The sequence below is a fragment of the Typopeltis vanoorti genome, chromosome 2, assembly GCF_054136105.1.
Source record: "Typopeltis vanoorti isolate ZY-2024b chromosome 2, IOZ_Tvanoo_1.0, whole genome shotgun sequence".
NCBI classification, from domain to species: domain Eukaryota; kingdom Metazoa; phylum Arthropoda; class Arachnida; order Uropygi; family Thelyphonidae; genus Typopeltis; species Typopeltis vanoorti.
Genome location: NC_143550.1, coordinates 12,438,719 through 12,462,439, shown reverse-complemented (window position 1 = coordinate 12,462,439; position 23,721 = coordinate 12,438,719). Strand labels below are relative to the sequence as shown.

Genomic DNA, 23,721 nt, shown 5'->3' with positions numbered 1-23,721 from the left:
AGAATGTAAAATTGCAAAGCCTCATGAATAGGAGGAGGGAATATGATTAAGACATGAGCTAGTCAGGGGTTGTTATCAGGCTGACAGAGGAGATTTTTTGCAAAATGGGAGAGGGATTATAGAACAATAAGTCATTGCTGGAAATTGTATTAAGAGGGGTATGAGCAGAGGAACGAGGAGCAAGTTCTTTGCATGGAGCGTGGTTGGTGAGTGCAATGCATTGCCCGAGTGTCGTGAACATAGGCAACATTGAATCAGTTTAAGGCAATGTTGGTTGTGTGTGATGTGTACCTTCCATGTACGTTTAACTCCATGGATATGAGATGATGATAATAATAATAACACACCATCAGCGAGAGTGGTGAACAGTAAGGAATATTAACAACAGTACTACGCATGTGCTGAATTTGAATTCCTATTGCAATACAAGTTGTTGAATGTTTGGACTATTTGGCTGAAATGATAAATTATTATAATACAGTCTATTTTACACAACTGAGTAGAACAATTTCCCAAACTTTTGTGATTGTAAGACAATCATTACAATTAAGGTTTGTTCTATGAAGTAGAGCTTCAGTACTTTCTTTGAGTAGCCTTCCACATTTGTACTTAGATCTGTGTAAACGTTGCATTTTCTCATTGGATCCTATGGTTTGCATTTAATTCTATGCTGAGTATGACACTCTGCATGAACATCGGACTTGGTATACTCCTGGTAGCATCATTATTGAGAGTGTCTTTTGGAAAGGTAACAAATTTTGAATTTGCAAATTGTAAATATCTTAAAAAAAAACCTCACTTCCATGGTAATGTTTCCATGGTTAATAGGTTTGAAGGTTGGTATTTTTTAAAATTTTTTTTATAATCTTTGCAACTTGTTTAGAGACACCTATGATGTAAGGTATAGTACTTATCACTGATGTTGTCTTGGAGTGATGTTTTTGTGTTATTCTTGGATTAAATCCATTTAGTAGAGGTGTTTAATGGTTTTCAATTGCTGTTTGAGCAGCATTTCCGAAGTACAAATCCTGTGTGCTGTGGTCACTAAGGATTTCATGATGCCATATTTCTGAGATAGGTGGTGTTCTAATGTACTGTGCATGTAGTGTCCTGTAAAGGTTGGATTTCTGTAGATGGTAGTAGAAATCAATCAGTTTGCTGGAAAGAACATCAAGAAAGTAAATTCCACTTTATGTTTCTTTTTTCTAATGTGAATGAAATTTGAGGATGTAGATTTAAAAATAAATGGAGTTCTGGCCTGGCCCAGCATGGAATTGAAAATGCTAATAATAGGATTCAAAGAGAAAACAAACATTTATACAGATCTACGAACAGATATGAAAGGCTATTCAAAGAAAGTACTGAAGGCTCCGATTCATTGACCAAACCTTAATCATAACGATAGCCTTATCCCAAGTTTGGAAAACCGTTATACTCAATTGTGTAAAATAGAATGTATCAATAATTAATTTCAATTCAGCCCAATAGTTATGACAAACACACAACTACTTGTAAAATATATTTTACTGTGGCACGTGTGAAAGTAATGATATTTTACTATCTTAAAAAACTCACTTCCATGGTAATGTTTCTTCAAAGAATGGCTGGACTGGAATTACTTTCTGCTTTAGATCCTTTTTTTCTAAAGCACGAATTCTTTCTTCTTTGTAGTTTTCAGAAACGTAGCAAGCTTGTTCCACTAAATATCTCACTAAGAAGGATTCTACATCATTTGTTAAACTAAAAAGCAAATAAATAAAAATTAAAGATGACAAACATTATTTTATAAGAAAATAAAAGTAAACAATGTAACATTCTATGAAAAGCATACAGCAAAACTATAATGCAAAATTAATATTAATTTGATTCAACACTTAGTAGCTAAGACTTTCAAGGCATAATTCGTATCCATTTTGAATAACTCCAGTACCTTGTTTTTAATCTCTTACAGTAATATACAGATAGGATTAATCTCTATCACAGGATCAAAAGTTCCAGAAAAAATATTAACTGATCATGAAAGGCATGCAAGAAATGAGAAAGAATATGTTGAGCTCATTTAAATTTAAAATCAAATTTTAAAATCAATTAAGTCAAGCAAGATTAATCCCAAACCAGTTAAATTCAAATACATCAAACTAAATATTCATACTAAATTCACTCGATTTAAAAATTATTCTTCATTTAAATATGATTCCTCTGATTCACTGAGACAATTTTTGGCTAATTAGGGGTAGTGATGGGCAATGTATAAATGCTCCCAGCCAAGCCAGCACCACTTTCACGTGGCAGATATTTTCCATAAATAAACCTGTAGTGAATCCAAAAAAATTGCTGTTGCAAAGGCATACACATATCTTCTCAAGACAGAGGAAATGCCAACTAGCCTTCTAGGTAATAGACGACTCTCATATTACAACATTGTTTATTGGAGAACTGAAGTAGCTATTGCCATGTTTGGTCTCAAAAGCAAGATCTGCAGTTTCTGTAAACCCACTCCTTTCTTATAACTTAAGTGTAGGTTAAGGCTTTCAAGTATATGCCACATGCATTGCAAGGACCAGATCCCTCTCTTCTACTTCCATATAATTTATTTATTTTGTGTGCAAACTATAGAAATGTAAGAGCATACATACAAATGATTAAATGCATACATTTAAAGAAATAGACATTAAAGAATAGGGATTAAACACATACATTAAAAGACAAAAATGCCACTTGCATAAAATATTATGCAAAAACATAATATGTCAAATTTCACTCATCCAGTGATTAATATACTTTAAAGCTGTTTCATTATACTGCATTAAATCTTCTCTACATATATTATTAATGTCTATCAGGCAGTATTGCAGAAGATGTTCCATGGTGTGTGTTTCACCACATGAGCAGCTGTCATTGTCTGTGTAGCCCCCAACTGGCCATATTTTGCTTTTATCTGTCCATTCTAGAATGAAGTCTATTCAATGTCTTCCATCTTTGCCAGTCTAGATATAAGCCAGAAGGAAGAGATTTGTTTAAGTTCACAGCCTCTGGAGATTGTTCTTGCCACATTGTTGATCTTGTAGCTTTTATGGAATCAACCAATGATTCCACTGAGTGAATAAAACTTTTCCTTAATAGCCACCTATGTACTGCAACATGTCAATACAAAGGATGTCATTCATCATTTAGCTGTTTCCACTCATATCCAACCTGTGTAGTCCTTGTGATGTAAGGAGGTGCAATACCAGACAGTGAGTATAGATGGTCAATTTTTGTGGGCTTAGGCAACTGACAATGTGCCGACATGTTTCATTAAGAACTTTGTCAATACTTTTGACATGTGATGATCTTTCCCAAATAGGGCTAGCATACTCAGCTGTCGAAGCAAAGTGCCAGTGCAGGGGTGCACAATACTTGTGGACTTGCACCCCACCATGAGATGTTAATCGGCACAGAATATTACGTTTTGAGTTTTAGCTGCTGTCTTCTCTATGTGTCACTTATAATTTAAGGTCCTATCTGGTGTAACACCCAGGTAAGTTTGATTTGGATAATTGACTAATTTCATACCATTCCATTCTACATTCAACTCTCCTTGGTTCCCTATTATTCAGATGAAAAAGATGCATTTGGATTTTACTGGAATTTGGTCTGTTTGTTTTCCTTATAATAAACTAAGGGTTTCTAGTTCTTGTGTGAGCTGCTTCTCAATGTCATCAAAGGATTTTGTGCTATTGGGTGATTATCTGCATATAAGGTTCTTGAGGGTTTTATAAGTTGGTCATTAGTGTGTGTTTATATATATATATATATATATATATAAATGAAAGAATGATCATTAACTCGGTTAACATACATATTTTTATGAAAATTGAATGACTAGACCGAGATTTAAGTAAAAAGGATTTAATATAAAAAGACGACTAGTTTCGGCCTGTAATAACAGCATTCATCAGGTGACATCATAAAAGAAAGAAAAAAGAAAAAACACTAAACACTGAAGGTTAAAAGACTATGAACAACAGAGAGTCTCTATACATAATTAGCATGAAAACGTTGTAGTTGTATTTAAAGCTGTTCTTTCGTTTGTTTTATTGTTGGGAGAGTGTGTGCTTGCAGCATCATGTGAATGCCAGTACATGATTACAGCTGAATGACTATCTGGGAGGTTGTAGAGCAAGTTATTATTTAGATGAACAGGACTGAAGATGATTTCTCTAGATTCCACGATTTTTCTCTCTAGTTCATCATTGCAACAGAAGATGTTAGTAGATTTTTCTCAGCAGACTTTGTGACTTTGGTTTTCATCATTAGGATTATTATTATTATTTGACACCTCCAGGGAGTCCAAAGACTCATCGAAGGAGAGTGTGCCAACGGCATCGAACGATTGATCCCCTTCCAACTACTAACTGCACCATTATTAGCAGAGGCTCTACCAATCGACCAACCTTTGCCGGCTTAGGAGAGAAAAGGATATGACTTGATAATGCACTGGCTCGCTGTTTCTTGTAAGTAATGTCCCTCATGTGTTCTTCCATATGCAATTTGACAGATTTGTCTGTCTGTCCAAAATAAGGAATATCACAATAACACAATATTTTATATACACTGGGGTATTTGAGTTGACGATGACAAGGTTTTGGGTGGCTTATTAAGAAACGGATCTTTGGAAATAGAGTGAACAAGGTTCTGATATTGTATTTTCTTAGAACTTTTGCTAATTTATGTGAAACTGTACTTATGTAAGGAATAGATATATTGCCTTTGAATCCATTTGTTTCTTATGAGTGATGTCTAGGAGGATTAAGAAGGAATTTTTCAATGATTCTCTTGGAATATCCATTAACTTTGAAAGAAGTTTTCAGATGGTTTATTTCTGTAAGAAGTTCATTTGGGTCATCCAGAAGAGAATGGGCTCTATGTCCCAAGGTGGAAATTATTTCAAGCTTATGAGGAGGGAAGTGATGGGACTGACGATGCAGATATCTGTTGGTATGTGTGGGTTTTCTATATATCGATATTTTGAGTTTACCAGAAGAGCGAGTCAGTTTGACATCAAGAAAAAGGCAAGGAATTATCCGTTTCAAGCTCGGCAGTAAACTTAATACTTTGATATCGGCTATAGAGATGTTCGAGGAAAACCATAAGGGATTCATGTCCATGGCTCCAAATAATGAAGACATCATCTACATAGCGTTTCCAAACTTTAGGTGTTAAAATAAAGGAAGAGATAGCCTTGGTTTCAAAATCCTCTAAGTAAATATTTGTGAGTACAGGGGATAAAGGATTACCCATAGCCAGTCCATGATTTTGTTTGTATATATTATCTTGAAATTTGAAGTAACCGGACCTGATGCAATGTGTAAGCAGGCTAACGTTTTTTTTTGGATAAACTGTCCTTGAGTAATGTCAGGACTTCATCTGTTGGGACATTAGTGAACAAATTAGTTATGTCCAAGCTAGCTATGAAGTCATCTTCATTAACTGTAATATCCTTGATGTATGTAACAAATTCTGTAGTGTTCTTGATAAAGGATGGTGACTTGCCTGAAAAACATTTTAGGTATTTGGCAAGATATTTTGAAAGATTGTACGTTGGAGGATTGATACCTTCTACAATTGGGCTTAATGGGGTGTTTTCTTTATGGATTTTAGGAACACCATATATGCGAGGAATTAACGGATGGAGAGAGTGTAGAGATAAGTGAACGTTTCAGGATAATTCAGTTGTTTTTAATAAGCTGTTTGTATGATTTTGAAGTTCACAAGTTGGATCTCTCTCGAGTATTGAGTAGGTATCATTATGTAATAATTCAAGCATTTTATTCTGGTAATCTTCAGAGTTGAGAATGACTGTTTCATTGCCTTTATCTGCAGGAAGGATAATTATATCTCCGTTATTTTTATACTTTTAATAGCTTTGCGTTCTGTTGAAGTAATGTTATTTGCAGGTGGTTTTGCGTTATTGATAATAAAGATTGATTCAATACGTAGAAGTTTTGCATCTTGTGGAGGGAGAAAAGAAGTAGTTTTTTCTATTTTTGTAAGTGGTGTCTCCTTTGGTATTAATTTTGGGGAAGGAGAAAAGTTTAGACCTTTACTAAGGATGCTTTTTTCTAGATCTGAAAGTATATAAGAAGATTTCTTGATAACGACTTTGTCAATATTGATGTATGGTTTTGAGAAGTTCCTATTATTTTGCATTCTTTTTAATGTTTCAAATTTACTTATAAGATTTACTTTGTTATTATATTGTATTGTGGCTGCTTGAGATTCACGGTATGTATTAAAGGTATGCCAACTTTCATTACCTAGAGATTCTTCCAGTTTCTCCACTATAGTTCTTTTTTTATTGAAAAGAAAAGGTGATGTTACATACATCAAGGATATTACAGTTCATGAAGATGACATCATGGCTAGCTTGGACATAACTTCTTTGTCCACTAACCCCACAGATGAAGTCCTAACATTACTCAAGAACAAGTTATCCAAAAAATGTTAGCCTTGCTTACACATTGCATCAGGTCCAGTTACTTCAAATTTCAAGATAATATATACAAACAAAATCATGGACTGGCTATGGGTAATCCTTTATCCCCTGTACTTGCAAATATTTACTTAGAGGATTTTGAAACCAAGGCTATCTCTTCCTTTATTTTAACACTTAAAGTTTGGTGTTAAAATAAACTGTTAAACGCTATGCAGATGATGTCTTCATTATTTGTAGCCATGGACATGAATCCCTTATGGTTTTCCTCGAACATCTCTATAGCTGACATCAAAGTATTAAGTTTACTGCCAAGCTTGAAACGGATAATTCCTTGTCTTTTCTTGATGTCAAACTGACTCGCTCTTCTGGTAAACTCAAAATATCGATATATAGAAAGCCCACACATACCAACAGATATCTGCATAGTCAGTCCCATCACTTCCCTCCTCATAAGCTTGGAATAATTTCCACCTTGGGACATAGAGGCCGTTCTCTTCTGGATGACCCAAATGAACTTCTTACAGAAATAAACTATCTGAAAACTTCTTTTGAAGTTAATGGATATTCCAAGAGAATCATTAAAAAATTCCTTCTTAATCCTTCTGGACATCACTCATAAGAAACAAATGGATTCAAAGGCAATATATCTATTCCTTACATAAGTACAGTTTCACATAAATTAGCAAAAGTTCTAAGAAATATCAGAACCTTGTTCACTCTATTTCCAAAGATCCGTTTCTTAATAAGCCACCCAAAACCTTGTCATCGTCAACTCAAATACCCCAGTGTATATAAAATATTGTGTTATTGTGATATTCCTTATTTTGGACAGACAGACAAATCTGTCGAATTGCATATGGAAGAACATGAGGGATATTACTTACAAGAGACAGCGAGCCAGTGCAGTATCAAGTCATATCGTTTCCTCGGCTAATCCTAATGATGAAAACCAAAGTTGCAAAGTCTGCTGGGAAAAATCTACTAACGTCTTCCATTGCAATATTGAACTAGAGAGAAAAATCGTGGAATCTAGAGAAATCATCTTCAATCCTGTTCATCTAAATAATAACTTGAGCTATAGCCTCGGAGATAGTCATTCAGCTGTAATCATGTACTGGTGTTCACGTGATGCTGCAAGCACGCGCTCTCCCAACAATGCAACAAATGAAAGAACAACTTTAAATACAACTACAAACGTTTTCATGCTAATTATGTATAGAGACTATGTTGTTCACAGTTTTTTTAACCTTCAGCGTTTAGTGTTTTTTCTTTTATCTTTCTTTTATAATGTCACCTGATGAATGCTGTTACAAGCCGAAACTAGTCGTGTTTTTATATTAAAACCTTTTTACTTAAATCTCAGTTCTAGTCATTCAGCTCTTCATAAATATATATATTGAAAACGGGGGGGGGGGGGGATAGCACACTTCCCTGAGGTAGACTCTTTTTCTGAATATGCCATCTGGTCTTTTTCCCTTGAAAATAAAGCAAGAATCTCCTGCTGAACAGCAGCGACCTAAATATCTCCACTAACCAATAGCTGTTTGTCATGCTGTAGATTTTGACTATAAGCTTTCTAAGATTTAGTGTGTCATATGCTGCTGTCAAATCTATAAATAAAACTCCTGTTGCTACTCCCCCCCCCTTTCAAATCCATCCTCTGTCAACTGTATTTACTTGTCCAGTGCATGATCTTCCTGGTCTAAATCCTGCCTGTTCTTTTATCAACCCTTTATTTCTGAACTTAGTTTGTTCAAGATTAACCTCTTACACAGCTTCAGCATTGAGCATAGAAGAGCTATAGGCCTGTAGCTCTTTGGGTCCTCAGCAGGTTTACCAGTTTTCAGGATAGGTATTACTTTAATTTTCCTCCATATGCTGGGTATTTTAGCAAATTTCCAACAAAAGTTGAAAAATTCTAACAACCACTCTCTGTTGCCTTTTCTTCCTTAGTATCTCATTAGTATCTTTGGAGGACATCCTTAGTATCTCATTTCTGATATCATCTATACTGACAGCTTTTCCTAGTTAAAGAGATTATTTTCTGAACCCTAACTATTTTTTTAGTGTAATCTTTAGTTATTTTTCCTTCAGTTTACCATTCAGAGATAACAGTTGAAATTTTGTTTGCGTTTATATTAACTTTGGTTGCTGCTGTTTATGGGGTCACCAGATAATTTTTTGAGAAAGAGCCAGGCTTTCCTGCTACTACGTTTCGTATCTAAGCTTTTAATTTTCTGTGCCCATTGTCAACTTCTTTTTTCAGACAGTGCTGTTATAAGTTCCTATGTCAATTGTTTCTGATGAAAATGGATCTTTATCATATAGGACACATTATCTTTCATATATTTCCAAGTTCTGTTCTGTAAAACCTGGAATATAATATTACTATTACCCAAGAACTCATGGAGTCAAAGATTCATCTGGGAGGTCCTCTTATCATACACAGCTCATCATACCGTGCTTTAAATGCACTCAAATTCTCTGCAGACACCACACTCTCAGGCAAGGCATTCCAATCATTCACAACTCTGCATGAAAAAAAACCTGCTTCTCACTCACCCTCTTCATACAGTTTCCAGGGATGACTTCTGGTTCTCCCCTGATCTCCCATTATTTTCTGTAAAACCTCTCCAGCATTGATCCTATAACAACCCCTTACTAACGTGTCAGTCTCTATCATATCTCCCCTCTTCCTCGTGTCCACCAGACTCTACAAGTTGCATCTTCTCAATCTCTCCTCATACTTGACATTCCAGAGGTTAGAAACTACCTTAGTCAGTCACCTCTGACCCTTTCCAACATCACTTTGTCCTTCTGAAAACCAGGTGACCAAATCTGGGCACAATAGTCCATGTGTGGCCTAATCAAAGCCTTATACAATGGAACAAAAATCTCCCTACTTCTACATGTCAGTGTCCTCTGCATCATTCCCAGAAGTCTTTGTGTTGTCTTCACAATTTTGGCGATGTGTCCCCTAAATTTTAGATCCTTATCCACTATCACCCCCAGATCTCTTATATCCTCTACCTCCAACAATATATTCCCACCAAGCATAAATTCTGCATCCCATCTGTTTTCCAAATTTTAAAACCTTACATTTTGCAACATTGAACTCGCATCCCGATTTCCGTGCCCAATCACTCAATTTATTCAAGTCTCCTTGCAAGGCCACAACATCTTCGCTAGTCTTCATGGTTCGTCCCAACTTTGCATCATCTGCAAACAACTGAATATCTCCATCCAAATCTTCCAATATCATTAATATACAAGTTAAACAGTAATGGTCCTAAAACAGATCCCTGAGGCACATCAGTAGTGACTTTCCTTTTCCTGGATATCACTCACCCACACACACAACTTTTTGATACCTATCAGATAGCCAGTGTCCAATTCAATGCACCAATCTAATATTCGACCCCATCCTCTCTAGTTTGACTATCAACTTATCATGCAGTGATCTATCAAAAGCCTTTGCAACATCTAAATATATTACTGTGTATCCTTCTCCTCTGTCCAAGGAAGCAGTCACCTTATTGAAATAAATAAGTAGATTACCAAAACATGACCTCCCTTTAGCAAATCCATGTGCTGTCCATCAAAAGATAATACCATTGTTGTCAACCCAATTCTGGATCCTAGTTCTCACAAGCTTCTCCAAGAACTTAGCTATGTTTATTTATTCTTATGGCAAAAGGAATACAGAACAGCTACACGTCGATGTTCAGTCTGGAAAGCCAATCCAAGGCCTAATCCGTCACCTTGCGGATGTCCAGTCTGGAAAGCCAATCCAAGGCCTAATCCATCACCTTGTGGATGTCCTGTAGGCCACCACCATGAAATTGGAGCCTTGGGCCATTCACAATATGAGTAATTGTCTGAACCATGGGAGAACAAGCACAATAAGGGTGGTCTAACAGCCCCCATTTATGAGTAAGTAGCCACATCTGCCCTGGTTAGTTCTGATCCTGTTGATTGATGACCAAATCTTCCTAGGAAGAGCAAAACCTGGCTGCAGAGCACAGGGATCTTCTACCAGGAAGCTGTTTGTTGGGAGATTGTTGGACCAGTATTCTCTCCACATGTCAGGTGTTGATGGCATGGCAGCTGAAGAGAGTTCGTCCATGGACCAGAAAGGCTTTCTAGATTTTAGGCGAAGACTAAGTGGATTTATGAGAGTGTGTTGCAGGGGCAGGAGTGGGTTGATCATTGCTTTATTAAATTCTTCAACTGAGGCTTTGTCTTCTCCGTATGTTTGGTGGAGCAATGTTAGATAGGACAGGCAGCGAGAGTGGATGCTTCTCACTGTCCCACTAATTGTGCGCATGGTAGAGTTTAGCTGGGTGTCTATAATGTTAGTATGTTCACTTCTTTCTCAGACAGGGGCACAATATTCTGCTGCAGAGAATGTGAGGACTAGTGCAGATGACCTTAGGACTTCTGCACCACAACTCCAGGTTGTTCCAACAAGCCTTGGAATGATATTGTTTCTCGTTTTAATTTTGTTGAACAGGTTGGTGACATGCTTTTATAGGTTAGGCTTTTGTCCAGGCTCACTCCAAGGTATTTCAGATGATGTTTGTGCTCTACCATTTTTCCACAGAAAGAAAGGTTGAGGTGTTGATTCGCCTCTGCATTGTTCAGGTGAAATACTGTGGACAGTTTTTGTTGGATTTGGCTTCAAGTACCACTGCTTGAAGTACTCTTCCAGGATGTTCAGGTCTATGTTCAAAGTTGATTCCAGGTTGGCAAAGGAGGTAGATTGGTGTAGGATTGCTAGGTTGCTAGGACATCAGCATACATATACTTGCTTGAGCTGGTATGTGGTAAGTCATACACGTATATGTTAAAAAATAAAGGGGATAACACAGAGGCCTGAGGGAGACTGTTGCAAAGGAATCTGGGCCTGCTCTTTTTTCCAAAAGATATTTTCTGACACACAGATATGTTCTACAACCTCTTAGGATATGCCTGGTAGCAGACCATCTAATAGCTTTGATGAACTTTCCATAATTTTCTGGTCTGGGTGAAATGTTGGACAAGTTAATGTCTAATTTTCTTGAGAACTGTTCCCAGTTAAGTTTTTTAAAATTAAAGCATGTTCTAAGTGGGATCTCCTTAATTCAGACTGGTGGGAAAATTTGCAGCATTATTGATTTATGTTGTGAACTTGGGGACTGAGCTGTGTGATACCACGAACACTGAACTCTGAGAGGTATCTAAACATTCTGGACAATGCAATGCTTCCTACAGAATTGACCATAGTCTCTTTCAGTAAGATAATGCTGCTGTGTCATAAGTCTCCTGCTGTAACTGTGTGGTTTGTGGACATGAATATCACACTTGACTGGCCTCCACAGAGTCCTGATCTCAATCCTATGAAACATGTGGGATGAACTGGAGTGCTAGGTGAGGTCAAGGAATGTCCACACTGCAACAGTCCAGGATCTCATTACATGCTTACAGAAATAATGGTCCAAAATTCCTATTAATTGCTATCAAGCTTGTGGATAGTATGCCCTGTAACATTGCTGCAGTTATTTCAGCGAAAGAAGATCTCCTACAGCTTATTAAGGTGGGTGTCATGGCTATTTGTTCCTCACATTATGATGTCCGTCGACTTCTTTCCAAGCAGTGTTGGTCTTCCCCGACTATTGAAATTGCTAAATCCATCATTCTTGAGATTGGAATGATGAACAAGCATTTCACAAGCTTCTTTGTAATTTCTTTCATACCATGTTTTGGTGCAGTGTAGAGACTTAGTACCTTTCCAATTAATTCTGTGACATGTTTCAAGTGCATTAATGATTGGAAAGGCCTGTTTTTTTTTACTAATGAAGGAATTTAATCTCATATATGTCCAATTACATATGTGGCTTGTTAAAGAGAGTGGAGAGCGTATGTGCGCAAAATGCAGGCAGTTGGAGGAAATAAGTACATTAGATATATCAATATCCGACTTTGTTGCTCCAGGAACGGGGAATGAATGTAGGAAGACAAGTAGTGTGATAGGAGAGAATGAGAAAATAATAGTTGATAGTGTGGAAGGTGTGAGTGACTTTGAAAGTTTAGGAGATGGTTTTGTTTGAGAGAGTGAATTTAGATTAAGAGTGACTGACCTGCAGAGGGAGATAGATGAGTTGAAAGAGGAGGTGGAATGTCTTGTGAATGAGAGCAGAAGTAGGAAAGATAAGATTAGGAGAATAGAAGAGATAAATGCAAGGCGAATCAGAGTAGGAGAGAGAGAGAATTTAGGGAGTATGAGTGAGAGGTATGGGGGTGCTAGAAGAGGAGAGAATGGAAACAGTAGAAGAGAGGGAATGAGAGAGAGGTATGGGAATGCTAGCAGACGAGAGGATGGAAACAGTAGGAGAGACGGAATGAGAGAGAGAGATATGGAAGTGCTAGAAGAGGAGAGAATGGAAACGGTAGGAGAGATGGAATGAGAGAGAGGTATGGGAATGCTAGAAGACGAGAGGATGGAAACAGTAGTAGGAGAGGCAGAATGAGAGAGGGATATGGAAGTGCTAGAAGTGGAGAAAATGGAAACAGTAAGAGAGAGGGAATGAGAGAGATGTATGGGAGTGCTAGAAGAGGAGAGAATGGAAACAGTAGAAGAGAGAGGTATGGGAATGAAAGAAGAGGAGAGAATGGAAACAATAGGAGCGAGGGAATGGTAAGAGGTATAATGTATGGCGACAATGATCCGTGGTGTTCAAGATAGGAAGCGTGAGGAGTGTTTGCCAGGAGGAACAATAGAAAGGGTGGCTATGGCAATTAAGAGAGGTGAAAGGGTGGATGAGATGATTGTGATGGTAGGAACGAATGACTTGAGTGGTAATGTAAGTCGGGCAGCGAGAGATATGAGATTTTTTTGCTTGAGACTGTACAGAAGAAGACAGAGAGAGGAAAAATAATCTGTGTGTTGCCTAGGTATATGATAATGATGAGTTGAGCAGAAGAGCGGTGATATTGAATGGAATAATAGCGAGAATGTGTGACAAGAGAGGACTGGTATATGTGGATGCTTGGAGTGCGTTTGAGGAAAGAGAGGAATTGTATGCGAGAGACCGTTTACATTTGAATGAGGAAGAACGTAGGCATCTGGAGAGATTGCTGTCCTGAACGAGTCAGTGTGTCCCAGGGAGGATGATGGCAGGGGGTGGCCTCATGTGGGAATGGATACTTGGGAGAAGGAATTATCCCTTCTAAAACTCCACTGAGCCCAGTGGAGTTTAGAAGGGATAATGCTGGGTATAGAAACAATGGCATTTATATGCTTTATACTAATGACGAGTATCCGGAATAAGGGAGAGGAATTGGTGGCGCAGATAGCAACAGCCTGGCCAAACATTATTGCGATCACCGAGACGTGGTTCACAGAAGTGATATAACAACAGGAATAGAAGTCGCTGGGTATAGCATTTTTCGTCAGGATAGGAGGGGAAAGCGTGGTGGTGGGGTACTGCTTATGATAAGTGATGACCTATGTCCTCTAAGAGTGGAGAATTTGGAAGGAAGTGAGACAAATGATTTTGAGAGCGTATGGTGTGAGGTAGAGGTAGGCAAGACAGGATATTTAGTGGGGTGTTGCTACAGACCCAGGAGCACAGATGATGGGGATCAGGAGATGTTTAGACAGCTAAGTTTGGCAAGTGCAAGAAGAATGATTATTATGGGAGATTTTAACTTCAGTAGTATAAATTGAAGAGAGGAAGATGCATGTAGCAACAGGGGAATGGAATTTCTAGAATTCTTGAGGGACAAATGTCTTAGACAACATGTAACAGAGGGAACAAGAGGTTCAAAAGTTTTGGATTTGGTTATAGCATCAGAAGAGTTGATAATAACTGAGTTAACGTCTCTCCCACCAGTTGGAGAGAGTGACCATATGGTGTTGACTTGGAAAATGAATAGACATGCAGGAGTATCAAAGAGATGGGAACTTATATGGAATTATAAGGCAGGTGATTATAATAGTCTTAGACGTCAACTTGGGGAAGTTTCATGGAGGGAGGAATTGGAAGGCCAGGATATCACTAGTGCATGGGAAATTGTAAAAGAATATTTGTTATCAGCAATGGTAAGTTGTATACCATGAGTGAAGAAGAGTACGCAATTTTGAGTAAAGTCGATGACAAACAATATTAAACAGGAATTGCATGCGAAAAAGAGGCTATGGAAGAGATATAATTAGACGGGTGAAGAGATGCATGAGGAATATAAGACACAGGCCAGAAGAGTGACTAGTGTGGTAAGGAAAGCAAAACTGGAATATGAGAGGAGATTGGACCCTAAGATCCAAAGTAAATCCTAGGGAATTTTTTAGCTACGTGGCCAGTAGGAGGAGAAATGACTGTGGAAGAATGATATTGTGGGATAAAAATCGGAATAGAGTGACTGATGCAGAGGACATAGTGGAATTGTTCAATGAACACTTTATTGGAGTATTTCATCCTAGAGGAGTCAGTTTTAATGCTAGAGGGATAGGACTGGTTCGAGGTCTGGAGGTACAGGAGGAGAGTGTGTTTCAGATACTGTGTACTCTGGATGTCAGTAACGCTGTGGGACTGGATGATATTTCACGAGTTTTGAGAGAATGTGCTAGGGAATTGACAGTGCCTTTAACCTGGCTTTTCAATGAACGTCTGACTGCGGGAAAGGTGCCCAGGGAATGGAAGGAAGGTAAGATAGTGCCATTGCATAAGGGTGGTAACAGACTGGAAGTGTCTAATTATAGGCCAGTTTGTGTGTCATCAGTAGTTAAGATCTTGGAGAAAGTAGTGAGGGGCTGTATAAAGCATTGGGCAGATGAGGGTAATGTTATCTATGAGAATCAACATGGATTTGTGAAAGGATGCTCTTGTTTTAGCAATATGCTAGCCTTTTATAATAAAGTTACAAGAACATTAGATGAGGGAAAGGCATATACTGCAATTTTCTTAGACTTGGCGAAGGCATTTGACAGGGTGCCACATGATAAGCTGATATTTAAGTTGCAGCACATGGGTCTGGATGTCAGATTGGTCAACTGGATTCAGGATTGGTTGTCTGATAGGTATCAGAGAGTTGTGTATGGTGGAGCAGTTTCCAGGAGGCAGAGGGTTACAAGTCGGGTCACACAGGGCTCAGTACTAGGACCTATATTGTTTAACCTTTATATCAATGACATAGCCAGTGGATTGCAGGGGGATATTCAGTTGTTTGCGGATGATGCGAAGCTGGGAAGGATTATTAGTGATAGTGCAGATGTGGTAGCCCTACAAGAGGATTTAAATAAGCTAGATAGATGGGTAAATGAATGGAGGGCTCAGTTTAATGCAGCAAAATGTAAGGTCTTGAGGTTTGGGAAACATCGATGGGATGCTGCATACACTATGGGAGGAGTTATATTGGAGGAAGTAGTGGAGACAAGAGATCTGGGGTTGATGATTGATAGAAACCTGAAGTTTAGGGGACATATTGCAAAGGTGGTGAAGGTAACACAGAGGATTGCTGCTATTATGAGAAGGACACTGACCTGCAGAGATAAGAGGGTTATCATTCTGTTGTATAAGTCTCTGATCAGACCACACTTGGACTATTGTTCTCAGATTTGGTCCCCAGGATTTGAAGGGGATAAATTAACTGTGGAAAGGATACAAAGACAGATGACAAAGATGGTTTCAGGACTGTACAAGGATAGTTATGAGGATCGGCTGAGAGAATGTGGACTGCAGAGTTTGGTGGATAGGAGGAGGAGAAGTGATATGATTGAGACTTTTAAACTGTTGAGAGGTGGTTACAGGGTTGACACTGGGGAGTTCTTTCGCTTGGTTGAACAGAGGGAAGGAGTGATGACAAGAGGCCATCCCTGGAAGTTACGAAAGGAAACTGCGAGCAAGAGGGTAAGGAGTGGTTTCTTTGTGTGGAGGGTAGTTGAGCGGTGGAAGGTATTGCCTGATGGAGTGGTGGGAGTGAGAACGGTCAGTGAGTTTAAAGAGTGGTATGATAGGCAATGCATTCTACGGCTCAACCACCCTCCACACAAAGAAACCACTCCTTACCCTCTTGCTCACAGTTTCCTTTCGTAACTTCCAGGGATGGCCTCTTGTCATCACTCCTTCCCGCTGTTCAACCAAGCGAAAGAACTCCCCAGTGTCAACCCTGTAACCACCTCTCAACAGTTTAAAAGTCTCAATCATATCACCTCTCCTTCTTCTATCCACCAAACTCTGCAGTCCATATTCTCTCAGCCGATCCTCATAACTATCCTTGTACAGTCCTGAAACCATCTTTGTCATCTGTCTTTGTATCCTTTCCACAGTTAATTTATCCCCTTCAAATCCTGGGGACCAAATCTGAGAACAATAGTCCAAGTGTGGTCTGATCAGAGATTTATACAACGGAATGATAACCCTCATATCTCTGCAGGTCAGTGTCTTTCTCATAATAGCAGCAATCCTCTGTGTTACCTGCACCACCTTTGCAATATGTCCCCTAAACTTCAGGTTTCTATCAATCAACCCCAGATCTCTCGTCTCCCCTACTTCCCCCAGTATAACTCCTCCCATAGTGTATGCAGCATCCCATCGATGTTTCCCAAACCTCAAGACCTTACATTTTGCTGCATTATACTGAGACCCCCATTCATTTGCCCATCTATCTAGCTTATTTAAATCCTCTTGCAGGGATACCACATCTGCACTATTACTAATAATCCTTCTCAGCTTCGCATCATCTGCAAACAACTGAATATCCCCCTGCAATCCACTGGCTATGTCATTGATATAAAGGTTAAACAATATAGGTCCTATTACTGAGCCCTGTGGGACCCCACTTGTAACCCTCTGCCTCCTGGAAACTGCTCCACCATACACAATTCTCTGATACCTATCAGACAGCCAATCCTGAATCCAGGTGACCAATCTGACATCCAGACCCATGTGCTGCAACTTAAATATCAGCTTATCATGTGGCACCCTGTCAAATGCCTTCGCTAAATCTAACAAAATTGCAGTATATGCCTTTCCCTCATCTAATTGCCAAATCAAATAATCAAATAAACAAGGTTATTTGATATTTGCCAAATCAAATAACCTAAGCTAAATATGTGGGGATAGAGGGTAGTGATATCTGACGGAACTTGTTTCGTAGGAAGAGGATTGTGCCAGTGAATAGGACATTTAAAAAAAAAAAAAAAAACATAGCAGTTATGGGAAAATTGACTAAAATCTTTGTTAAGTAGGATGATCTTAATTTTGTTTATGAAGTGTTCTGTATTTTTAACAAGAAAATTACAATGACCATCAGAATCTTCAAATACTGCTGTAGATATTTTTAGCAGGATTTGGGAATTAATCAAAATAGCCGCTGATCTAATATATACAGTTACTTCAGCATCTCTTGGAATCTATTCATCCTTTTCTTATGATTGCATTAGGTAAGCCTTTGGTATTTATAGAAGACAATACATTGTTCTCAGCCAGAAAGTGATGTTGACTGCCACTTTATCCATTGATAAATATGCCTGTTCTTTTGTTTTGTCATTTGTAATTTCTGTGAATTTCTTCTGTGAAATGTGCAATGTTCTCAGCAGTGACTGAAAACAATTAGATTCTCCACATATCATCGTGTGTTGTCTCTGTCCTGGAGGTCAATTACCATGATGTGACTTGTGATTGACTATGAGCATAAGGATAATGTGGTGAAGACACTGTCTCTTCCACATTGTTGGAAGTATTCATGGCTGTAGATCTGTGTGTAGATCCCGTTCTGAGGGACGAAAAACACTACTTCTGTATGAAACCAGCTAACTCACCTTTAGTTGAAAGAGACCAGATAAAAAGTCCTCATTTCATGGAGAGGAATTGAACACATATCTTTCTGACCAAAGGAAGTTGCATACACCAACTGAGCTATGGAGGCTCCACACATGATAGTCTGTTAATTGTGAATGATAATCATATGGGCTTTTGTCTATTTCCAACAGTACTCATATTAGAGTACTTCTCTTATTTCTTTTGCTTATTTCACACAAGACAGATCTCACTTTGCTTCCCCTCATTTTTGATAATGTTCATATCTCCAAATATGTTTATAGCTCTAGTTACATAACTACCATGCCACAAAACTGGGCAATAAGATCATTACTTAGTAGTTTCTAAAATAAAAACACTTACAAAATGGAGAAAGGAAGTAAATAATAAAGTCACTGATTTTTATTTTTGGTTCAAGAGAAGGTGGGGTCGGAATCGGATGCATAGTGGTGGAAGAGAAGAAAATAACATAAGTTTTCATTACTTAGATATCTAGTAGATTTAAATATGTTTTATACTTACTTAGCATTTAGTTGTAATAGTTCCTCAACACTATTTTGAATAATGGTGGCAGCGGCAGATAATTTGCAAATGGCGTATTACCAAGTCCTCCCACACTTAAGGACTCCATTTTGCGTGACATAATAAGGGATATTGTGGCATGTGAGACTTGTGGAATCTATGCATCCCAGCGGTTGTATATGGTGAGAGAAGGGGAAATACGTCTATGCGCAAAATGCAGGCAATGGGAGGAACTTGGTGAGTTAGAGATGACTGTAACCGCCCTCTTTGAGTCAGAGGTAGGAGATTCTCCCATAGAGAGAGATGAGTGGTATGATAGAGGGCGGGAATAGCAACAGAAACATGAATGAAAAAACGGAAGTGGGGAGTGTGGAAACGTTGAATGATTGTGAAGTTTTTGGAGATGGTCTCAATTGGGAGGATGAATGGCAAACAAGAGTGACTGACTTGCAGGGAGAGAGAGAAAGAGAGTGAGAACAGACTAGGAGAGAGGAAATGAGAAGAAAGCTAGGGAGTGTTCGAACCAGGGAAAGAGTGATGTCAGGAAGGCAGGTAAGGAGTGGGAACACAGACAGAAAGTGTTAGGAAAGAGAGTGAGGGATGCAGGTGAGCAATCGAGGAACAGGGTGGTAAGCGGTGTGATGTATGGGGACTTAATGATTTGTGGTGTGCAAGACAGGATGCGTGAGGTGTGTTTGCCTTCATTTTAACTACAGCAGTATAAATTGGGTAGAGGAAGATGCATGTATCAATAAGGGAATGGAGTTGAATTCATTATCATCATCAAATTCCTGCCATGTACCTTCAAGGGATGTACTGGATACGATAGTACTACATGAAAAATTTAAATCATTACTGACTTCCTATCTACAATTTTCCTCCAAATCAGTCTGTTACTTGTCAAGACTACATTATCAGATCTTACATTTGTATTGTCCAAGGGACTTTTTACCATATCAATCCACATATATCTTGGTCTTCCTATAGATCGTTTTCCTGCCAACCTGGCAGAGAACAACTGTTATGCTAATCTTTCCTCGACATTCTGTTTAAATGACCATACCACCTGAGATTATGTCTGCTAACGCATTTCTGGATGCTGACAATTTCAAGTTCTTTCCTAATATCCTCGTTTTTGATATGATATTGCCATTGATGCCATCTGTTCATGCCGCTAATCTTTCTAAAGACTCTCATATCTGCAGTCTTTGGTCAAGTATTTTACTTCTGACCCAGCTCTCAGATCCATTAGTTAAAACTGGTTTGAACATTGTCTTGTATACAGATAATTTAGTGTTCCGACTAATTTTTTTCTTATTCCATAAGAATTTATTCTATTGAGTTCCTACCATAACAGTTTTGTTGACTCTCTTGTCTATTTCCATATTTAATTTACCATCTTCACTAAAAATCATGCCTAAGTAGCTGAAATGTTTTACTTGTTCTATAGGTTCTCCATTCACAATGCAGTTGATATTTTCAATGATTCTGCCTATTTTCATCGTCTTCATATTGCTAATCTTCATACCATATCTATTACAACAGTTATTCAATTTAGTCAGGGAATCTTGCAGACTTGTAGCAGATTTATTTAGAAGTATAACATCATCTGCATAAAGCAAAGAGCTGATATTAACATCTCCAATTTTGATATCAGGATTAATATCACTTTCCTTCATAATGTGATCCATATAGATAATGAATAACAGAGTAGATAATGTACATCCTTGTCAGACACCAGATTTAACATTAAACCATCTTCCTGTACTTCCTCCAATTCTAACTGCTGACTTACAACTCAAATAAAGACTAAGTATTTCTTGATATATTATTTATTATTATTATTATTATTCAGGCCTCAAAGGAGTCAAAAGACTCATCGAGGGAGGTCCTTCGTAAGACAAAGTCTGTCAAGACTCATCGAGGGGGAGGTCCCCCCCTGAGAAACACAAAGTCTATCATACCACTCTTTAAACACACTGACCGTTCTCGCTCCCACCACTCCATCAAGCAATGCATTCCACCGCTCAACTACCCTACACACAAAGAAACCACTCCATACCCTCTTGCTCACAGTTTCCTTTCGTAACTTCCAGGGATGGCCTCTTGTCATCACTCCTTCCCGCTGTTCAACCAAGCGAAAGAACTCCCCAATGTCAACCCTGTAACCACCTCTCAACAGTTTAAAAGTCTCAATCATATCACCTCTCCTTCTATCCACCAAACTCTGCAGTCCACATTCTCTCAGCCGATCCTCATAACTATCCTTGTACAGTCCTAAAACCATCTTTGTCAACCGTCTTTGTATCCTTTCCACAATTAATTTATCCCCTTCAAATCCTGGGGACCAAATCTGAGAACAATAGTCCAAGTGTGGTCTGATCAGAGACTTATACAACAGAATGATAACCCTCTTATCTCTGCAGGTCAGTGTCCTTCCCATAATAGCAGCAATCCTCTGTGTTACCTTCACTACCTTTGCAATATGTCCCCTAAACTTCAGGTTTCTATCAATCATCAACCCCAGATCTCTTGTCTCCCCTACTTCCTCCAGTATAACTCCTCCCATAGAGTATGCAGCATCCCATCGATGTTTCCCAAACCTCAAGACCTTATATTTTGCTGCATTAAACTGAGACCCCCATTCATTTGCCCATCTATCTAGCTTATTTAAATCCTCTTGCAGGGATACCACATCTGCACTATTACTAATAATCCTTCCCAGCTTCGCATCATCCGCAAACAACTGAATATCCCCCTGCAATCCACTGGCTATGTCATTGATATAAAGGTTAAACAATATAAGTCCTAGTACTGAGCCCTGTGGGACCCCACTTGTAACCCTCTGCCTCCTTGAAACTGCTCCACCATACACAACTCTCTGATACCTATCAGACAGCCAATCCTGAATCCAGTTGACCAATCTGACATCCAGACCCATCTGCTGCAACTTAAATATCAGCTTATCATGTGACACCCTGTCAAATGCCTTTGCTAAGTCTAAGAAAATTGCAGTATATGCCTTTCCCTCATCTAATGTTCTTGTAACTTTATTATAAAAGGTTAGCATATTGCTAAAACAAGAGCGTCCTTTCACAAATCCATGTTGATTCTCACAGATAACATTACCCTCATCTGCCCAATGATGTATACGGTCCATCACTACTTTCTCCAAGATCTTAACTACTGATGACACACAGACTGGCCTATAATTAGTCACTTCCAGTCTGTTACCACCCTTATGCAATGGCACTATCTTACCTTCCTTCCATTCCCTGGGCACCTTTGCCAAAGCCAGACTTTCATTGAAAAGCCACGTTAAAGGCACTGTCAATTCCCTAGCACATTCTCTCAAAACTCATGAAATACCATCCAGTCCCACAGCTTTACTGACATCCAGAGTACTCAGTATCTGAAACACACTCTCCTCCTGTACCTCCAGACATCGAACCAGTCCTATCCCTCTAGCATTAAAACTGACTCCACTATGATGAAATACTCCAATAAAGTGTTCATTGAACAATTCCACTATGTCCTCTGCATCAGTCACTCTATTCCGATTTTTATCCCGCAATATCATTCTTCCACAGTCATTTCTCCTCCTACTGGCCACATAGCTAAAAAATTCCCTAGAATTTACTTTGGATCTTAGGGCCAATCTCCTCTCATGTTCCAGTTTCGCTTTCCTTACCACACTAGTCACTCTTCTGGCTTATGTCTTATATTCCTCATGCATCTCTTCACCTGTCTCCTTATATCTCTTCCATAGCCTCTTTTTCGCATGCAATTCCTGTTTAATATTGTTTGTCATCCACTTCACTCCAAATTGCGTCCTCTTCTTCACTCGTGGTATACAACTTACCATTGCTGATAACAAATATTCTTTCACAATTTCCCACGCATTACTGATATCCCGGCCTTCCAATTCTTCCCTATTATAATGCCCCATTGACACCGTTTTGAATAGTTTCTCTCTTGGCACCTTGTCATATGCCTTTTCCAAATCTACAAAACTTAAATACAGATCTTTGTTATATTCCCATGATTTCTCAACTATTTGTCATAAAGTGAAGATCTGATCCAGACTGCCTCTATTTGGCCTGAATCCAGCTTGTCCTTCACCAAGATTTTCTTCCACAATTCTTCTCAACCATTTCTCAAGTATGCTTGCATAAATCTTACCAGGAACACTCAGTAGATATACCTCTGTAATTCTCATATTCAGTTTGATTTTCATTTTTATATATGGGTACTATGAGAGCTCTACTCCAACCATCTGGAATTCGTCCCTCTGTCCAGGCCTTCTGAACTATGCAGTGCAGCCAATGTATGACTTTTTTCCTCCATACTTTAGCATTTCTGGTTGAGTATCATCTACTCCTGCTGCCTTTCCACATTTCAAGTCATTGATGGCTTTTTCTACTTCAAGTATGGATATGTATTCCTGACTGTATGCCTGTTGACTGTTTCTTACCATTTTACTATCACTGCTTGTTTTATTTAGCAATTTTTCGAAGTAATTACTTCATACTTCAAGGATATCTTTTTTTCTCCTGTTTTCATGTCACCTTTATCATCTCTAATTCCTTTTACAACACTCTTTTCTCCATTTCTGAGCTTCTTCAACAACCTCCAGAATATCTTGCCACCTTTTTGATATTTATTTTCTATGTTATAATACAGGGTGTTCGGGATAAATTTGACATATTTATAATTAATTATATTTTTCCGTAAGTTACATGTATTAACACACACTTCTCTTCATTTAAAAGTTTGGACCCTTCTTCATTCATATACAAGATGTCAGAAAGGATGGATAGCTGGAACCCACCTGAATCATGGAAGAGAATAACTTGTATCATGATGATTCGTGCCCGCCATCAAAATAAGGATATTACGACTGCTGCCCAATGCTCCCTGAAT

At 38.5% G+C, this 23,721-nt stretch overlaps 1 protein-coding gene across 3 annotated transcripts in view; it reads right to left on the bottom strand.

The window, feature by feature from the left end:
- LOC150108820 (actin-1-like) overlaps positions 1-23,721 on the bottom strand; it is a 379,189-nt gene that overhangs the window by 73,713 nt on the left and 281,755 nt on the right. For all 3 annotated transcript variants that reach the window (XM_090403503.1, XM_090403511.1, XM_090403519.1), the window contains one exon: positions 1,576-1,740. In XM_090403503.1, coding sequence (XP_090259629.1) covers positions 1,576-1,740 — 165 coding nt within the window. The remainder of the gene's footprint in view (positions 1-1,575; positions 1,741-23,721) is intronic.